Source organism: Anoplophora glabripennis, unplaced genomic scaffold (genome assembly GCF_000390285.2).
Source record: "Anoplophora glabripennis isolate ALB-LARVAE unplaced genomic scaffold, Agla_2.0 scaffold128, whole genome shotgun sequence".
Taxonomy (NCBI): domain Eukaryota; kingdom Metazoa; phylum Arthropoda; class Insecta; order Coleoptera; family Cerambycidae; genus Anoplophora; species Anoplophora glabripennis.
Genome location: NW_019416289.1, coordinates 62,981 through 70,167, shown reverse-complemented (window position 1 = coordinate 70,167; position 7,187 = coordinate 62,981). Strand labels below are relative to the sequence as shown.

Sequence of the window (7,187 nt, the reverse complement as noted above, 5' to 3'; positions counted from 1 at the left end):
TAAAAATATGCAGGAATAAGTTTGAGGCTGAGTTAGTCCCGTACATATACGAGGCTCACTGGACGTCGCGTCGGAGCGGTAACATCTCAAAATGGGATAACTTTCGTGTTTTCTTGCAAATCTAGTCCTGTTACTCACCCTCAAACGTATTCTGAACTTTTTATGCAAACACCATATAAAGTATTTTCAAGTTAATGGACACCCTTTTTGATCTTATATATAAGGGGAATTGTTTATGTTTATACTTTATTTCAACTTGATTGTGTTGTCTTTAATATAAGAAACATCATAATTCCCCTTCGACACAGTATTAGCATCTTTTTGTCTTCAATCTCCAAGTTAAAAATTCAGTAAACTGGATTCCAGTACTCTTTGGATGTTTTATTCAGAATTCAAGTAATCATGGATACTTTGTTCAACAGTGTATTCAAAATTCATCATAATTAGTCCAGACGGTATCTGTTTCAAAAAGCCATTTTTGGATGAATCGTATATCCACGGAGATTTTTGGCTTTTTGGCTTTCAAATATCACTAGAAATGAAAATTTTTCTATGCACATAAAAAAAAACGTGGGCTTAACTTTTGGCGGCACAATATGTTAAAAGAATTAGAAAAATGTCATACTTTTCTTCCTATTTAATTATGTATCTTTTCAAGAGTTGATTTTAGCCGAAAATGGAAGTGGATAAAAATATTTGTAATTAAATCTTTTACAAAATGTGACTAGTTACAAATCGAATGAATCATGATTATTATGGTAAAAATCGAAAAAATCGCAAAAATGGGGTTAAAAAACAATACTTTTTAGGGAATTTTTTTGGGGTATTTAAATTGGGTATAGGACCTTTATACTTGGCTCAAGAAAACTTCATGTTATGTAGAATCATCACACCAAATTTCATCAAAATCGGTTCGATAGATTTTGCATAATAATTTTGCAATCCAGATTTTGAAAAAAAAAATTGCAAATTTTCAAAATTTTGCACAGCAAAAAGCAAGGCCCTTAGATACTTGAAAATTTAATCACATATAGAAGGGCTTTCAAGCTTTCAAACTTTTTTTGAAAAATTCGAATCCATCAATTAGGACAGCTCTGGCGCTTGTTTGTCGAATAAACAATTAGAATATCTTTGTGAATATTCGACCAATCAAATTTTTTAAAGCAGGTTTTAAAAGTTCTTGGAAAGACGCTTCTTTAAAAATAAATAAGAAAAATTTACAAATAATTATTTCCGGTGTTGCCATATTTCTGCAGTAGCTACTAAAACGATATTTTTTTAAATGGAAACACCGGAAAAAATTATTTGTACATTTTTCTTAATCAAGTTATTTCCTACAACTTTGCATTTGGAAGTACTAGTCTATTACTTCAAATAAAAAAGTTGGCCTATGACAGGTTTTAAAAAAATAACACTGTATATACAGGTTGTAGACATTTTTTTCTAACGGTATATACGTGTATCTATTTTTTTTCAAGGTCGTATTTTTCGAATACAAAATAATATATTGAAATGAAAGAAANAAAATCTGTCGAACCGATTTTGATGAAATTTGGTGTGAAGGTTCTACATAACATGAAGTTTTCTTGAGCCAAGTATAAAGGTTCTATACCCAATTTAAATACCCCAAAAAAATCCCTAAGAAGTATTGTTTTTTAACCCCATTTTTGCGGTTTTTTCGATTTTTACCATAATAATCATGATTTATTCGATTTGAAACTAATCATGTTATGTAAATAATTTAATTACAAACATTTTTTCCTCTTCCATTTTCGCCCAAAATCAACTCTTGAAAAGATACATACTTAAATAGGAAGAAAAATATAAAATTTTTCTAATTTTTTTAACATATTGTGCGGCCAAAAGTTAAGCCCATGTTTTTTATGCGCATAGAAAAATTTTCATTTCTAGTTGTATTTGAAAGCCAAAAAGCCAAAAATCTCCGTGGATATACGATTCAATCAAACCAAAACAGATACCGCCTAGTCTAAATGTACACCAAAGATAAGATTCATAAGCTATAGTCACGAAATACTTTCGGACTAAGGTGCCTCACCCTACCAATATTATGTACAATTCATCATGAAACACTGTATTGTAGGTATTGTATAAGAAACTGAACAGGACAGTATCATTACAACTATCTAACAGTAAGAACTGCACGTGCTTAATGAAAACCGACCATTTTCAATCTAGCACTAAGATCCGAACAAATTGAAATCAAGTGGCTTCAATTAAATGGAACAATAACGTTTTCGTTTTGCGCCGTAGCAGAGAACAAATGAACAACTGGTATTGATGTTCTCGCAGTGAGGAGAACGATAGTAAAAGTAAGAGGGAGTGAACAATAAAAAGTAGGGCTGATTGATAGACGGGGTTCGTGAGGTCAACTCTTGATGGATGGAGCCGTGGTCAAACTAGGAAGCTGACATTCCCTGGGCATGTGCCGATCCAACGTAGAGAAGCGCAGTGCATTGATCGGGACCATTTTTGCGACTAGAAAATAGACAGATAAGATACAGTCGCGCGGGTTGATTTCATTACGTAATTAGATTTTTCACTTAGGGTAATTCCGAGGAAGACGGCTCGTCGGGTGAGTTTTTCCTCATTAATTCAAATTTGTATCCCAATACGAGTAACCTATATACGATAAGTATCTAATACCTACATATTATTAATTTATTTATCTGGATCAGAATTTTTCTTTCTATAAGATTTATCAAGCTGTCCAGGTTAGTAAGTTCTCCATTAGAATAAGTTATACAGGGTCGCTGATATGTATGGAAACGGTGGATTATTTCCTAAAGTAAGATAGCTATCGAAAAGTCATAGGACACAAACGTTTTAGTGATTTCTTAAATCTATTACAATAAAGGAAAATTAAATATATAGGATCAATCAAAACGTCATGACGAAACAAAGGTGCTTTTTATTTAATGGAACACCCTGTGTATTATTCCATATTTCAATTCTTCTCGAAATGCAAAACAAACTTCATATAGTACATCATGTACGTAAACTTTACCGTTTTCGAGATATCGAACTTTGAAAATCATTTTCTTAAATTATACAAAAATATTTTAGTCCATTAAATTTATAGTCGATCAAATTCACAGCCACACACACAAAAAAAAGTTGGGTATACTTTTTATGCGACATATATTTTTCGTAGTAATTTGGCCTTCTGAACATGAATCTGGGGTCAGAATTGGCCCATCACGTCACAATTTTTTCCTAACCTCAAAAAACTTGTGAAAAATAGTGAAAATTGATGAAAATTTACTGGGAAAATTTGGAAAAAAATTTATTTCCACATCAAATAGTACATTTTTATATAAAAAACTCTGCTGAATTCAAATCCACTGTCAGAATTGAGCTAGAACGTGTATTTTTTTTCTAACCTCAAAAAACCTAGCAGGAATCGCTATTTTCAAATTCTGAGCGGATTTTGACCAGATTTTGTATAAAGGGGTTTTTTGGGTCGCTGATTACGAATATGAATTCACATTGTAAAAATTCAAGATGGCTGATCCAATGTGGCGGGTGTACTTTTTTGAAATCCACCGATTTCAGTAAAATTTGGCATCATAAGGATTGCTGGTTGATCTCACCTTCATTAATCACACATCTGGAGCCAGATTTTCGTAAATCAAGGTAAAAGATTCCACTCCGTCTAAAAATGTGACTTCGCTTAAAAAAATTACTTAAGGACTCTACACATGTAATGATGTGTAGTGTGATGTGCTTGTTTCCATGGTCCCAATTATATTTTTTCGTTTGTATTGAGTAATGAAAAGTATTTTATGCACTTTAAACAACGAACATTCGATAATTTTCCAACGACTACTTGATCCTTCCACCGCTAATGTGATTTTTAGGTGGTATTTCTTTTGAGACTCTTTAGGGATATTGCTTATAACTTTTAAACGGGAATTAATAGAGAAAAAGTTCACTAACAAAATTTTATTAGAAAAAAGAGAGCTTTTTAACAGGAAAAAAATTTGGGTATGTTTCTGGAAAAAATATAATTGGTGACGTCGTTAGTCGTTTCTATCAAATCCCAGATAAGATAATACGTTCTATCGAAAATGGAGCTTACCTCATCCCATTTAACACCACGTGTCCCAAATTTTATTTAATTTGCTTGTATCTTCACAGTAATCCCAAACTATCGAGTTTGAGATACCCTCTACAATGCTAAAAACACGAGTCGACTATCAGTTGCAGTTGGCGATATTCTCCAAAAATGGGTAAAAACTAAAGAGACCAGTAGTTCAGACTTAAGGCGGACTTCGCTAGAAGACTTTTGCGGACTTCTAAATACCAAGACCGAGCGGCAATTGGGGTGTTTTTTCAATTTACGAAACCATCGCCATCGAAAGCAGAGGAAGAAATGCCAAAAGATCCTACAAACATTCAGATCTTTGCCCTCTTATTTAGGACCTCATTAAGTAGACTATAAATACCAAGAAATGTAATAAAATTTGAACACTAAAATTGGGCATCATTTCTGTGTTACATTATCAGTTGGTTGAATATACCTACTTCACAAAATATTAATATCAAGTTTGATCATATCCGTAATCGGGGTTCAGTATCGACATCGACATCGACACATTTATTATTTATTTCCTATAATATGTATTTAGGAAGGTTAATATCTATTTACTTAGCCATTCTATTCACTACACGCGAATAATACCAGCAGGAGATCGAATTAAGGCCGCAAATATAAACCTAAGCCGGAGAATCGAGGTCCTGTCTCTACTCTCTAGGCTCACTCCGCCATCCAATCACTCCGATGCGTGATCCTGATGTGTGTTCCCAAACTTTCTCGGCGGATAACTGGATAACCGTAAAATAAAACACGACTCGCATTTATCCGTCCAACTCTGGCGTCGTTAATGGAAACAAATCGCTTTAAATATCGCGCGCGTCCCGCCGCAGCTAAATCATACTAAACAGATCTCCTTCGATTTGTAGCTTAAACAAATGTATCCGGTGCGGGGGAATCGCAGCCGCTCCGGCGAATCTGTTATGGTGAAATATAAATCAAACCGATAGCGAATTGTAATCGAAATCAATTTCCACGTAACTGAGGGGGAATCACTTAAGCTGTCATCTGCCAGATTGTTCTTTATCGCGCGGCGCTTGATTGGGCGCCAGGAATGTCGTTAAATAACGGCATTGTTTATACAGGATGATTCATTAATAATGGGACAGAGCTTATAGGCATGTTGATGACCTCAAAATAGAGCGATTAAGCCAAATATGCCTTATCCGAATGTTGCTCCTTTTCGATCTAAAGGGTCTTAAAGTTGAAAAAATATTTTCGATTTTTTTAAATATCTTGAGCATCTTTGAACGGATTGTCTTGAAAGTTTGTACACCTATGTTTTCTGAGGTGGTAATTACGGAAATGGTAACTATTTTGCAATCACATCTAGGATGCGCTAGTTGTAGTGTTCCGTCGGAGTAAACATATGTCAAACTTTTTTGTCCTTCAAAAATCTGAATTTCCAATAAGAAATTATTAAACTACGTTCAATTCTAAATAAAAAAGATATACCTGTTAAAAATCGATAAACTTAACCGTTTTCGAAATAAGAACGATTTACTATTTCTTTACAAAATTATTTGTTTGAACGTACGCCTTTAAATAAGATGACTTAATTACGAATTAAGACAAACACAGTAACAACTGAAAATTTTATTATGCTTAAGTCTAATTACAAAAGATTCTCAAAGTGGCGACCATTGTTTTCAATACATTTTTTTATTCTCTCGTTAAAATTTTGTCTGACACTGAATAGACTTCTTTGTTGGTCTCTGATAATGTTAACAGATTCTTGTATTTTTGCCCACAGCTCTTCTCGAGTATGTATAACATCTTTATAAACTAAAGATTTAACGTTACCCCAGAAATAAAAATCTAGGGGATTTAAATCAGGGCTACGCGCAGGCCAAGGCACTTCGCTGCCGCGACCAATCCAACGGTTTCGAAAACTTATATCAAGATATTCTCTTACTGGTCGGGAGTAATGTGCGGGAGCACCATCATGCATAAACCAAAAGGTTTGCCGTAAATTTAAGGGGATATTTTCAAGAACGAGTGGCAAGTCATTTGTTAAAAAATTTAAATAATTTTCCCCATTAAGTGGACGGGGTAACACAAATGGTCCCAAAATGTTATCGGAAAGTATTCCACACCAAATATTTATTGAGAATTCATGCTGAAAATGTTGTTCTCGTGGCAAGTGAGGATTTTCCAGTTCCCAGGAATGGCTATTTCTCCAATTAAATACACCGCGCCGGGTAAATGTAGCTTCGTCCGTAAACAATATTTTATTATAAAATGTAGGGTCAGCATTTTGTTGCCGACGAAGAAACTGTGCGAACCGAAATCTACCAGGAGGATCTTGTGGCATCAACTGTTGAACCGGACGAAAATGGTAAGGATACAATTTTTCTTTGTGGAGTATTCTGAAGACGGAAGGCTGACTTACACCAGTAGCTGATGAAATTCGGCGTGTGCTTGTTTGCGTGTTTTCGGCAATTCGCACTAAAACATCCTCTTCTTGCTCCGCCGCTAATACTTTAGGCCTTCCAACGTCTCGTTTAGGGCGAAATGATCCCGTTTCTCCTAATCTGTCGTACAACGTCTTGAAAAGCTTGTGGTTAGGTTGTCTGTTATTTGGATATAACTCCAAGTACCTCGCTGCTGCATGACGACCACAATAATTTTCTTGGGCATACACACATACCATGTTTCTCATTTCAACAAACGAATAATCATTATGACGCGGCATTTTAATGAAAAAAATCACAAACGAAGAAGAACTAAACTGTCTAGTATTTATAAGTTGCTTAGAATTGACATAAATAATACATGACATTTCATTGACAGCGGCCTACTTCATTTAAGTCATCTTATTTAAAGGCGTACGTTCAAACAAATAATTTTGTAAAGAAATAGTAAATCGTTCTTATTTCGAAAACGGTTAAGTTTATCGATTTTTAACAGGTATATCTTTTTTATTTAGAATTGAACGTAGTTTAATAATTTCTTATTGGAAATTCAGATTTTTGAAGGACAAAAAAGTTTGACATATGTTTACTCCGACGGAACACTACAACTAGCGCATCCTAGATGTGATTGCAAAATAGTTACCATTTCCGTAATTACC

At 34.2% G+C, this 7,187-nt stretch overlaps 1 protein-coding gene across 1 annotated transcript; it reads right to left on the bottom strand.

Moving 5' to 3' along the window:
- Positions 1 to 6,155: 6,155 nt before the first annotated feature.
- On the bottom strand, positions 6,156 to 6,809 carry LOC111693201 (the record flags this gene model as incomplete). Its single annotated transcript, XM_023457442.1, has 1 exon — positions 6,156 to 6,809. A coding segment is annotated over exon 1 (654 nt), but the record flags the coding sequence as incomplete, so codon positions are not given.
- Positions 6,810 to 7,187: the final 378 nt, after the last annotated feature.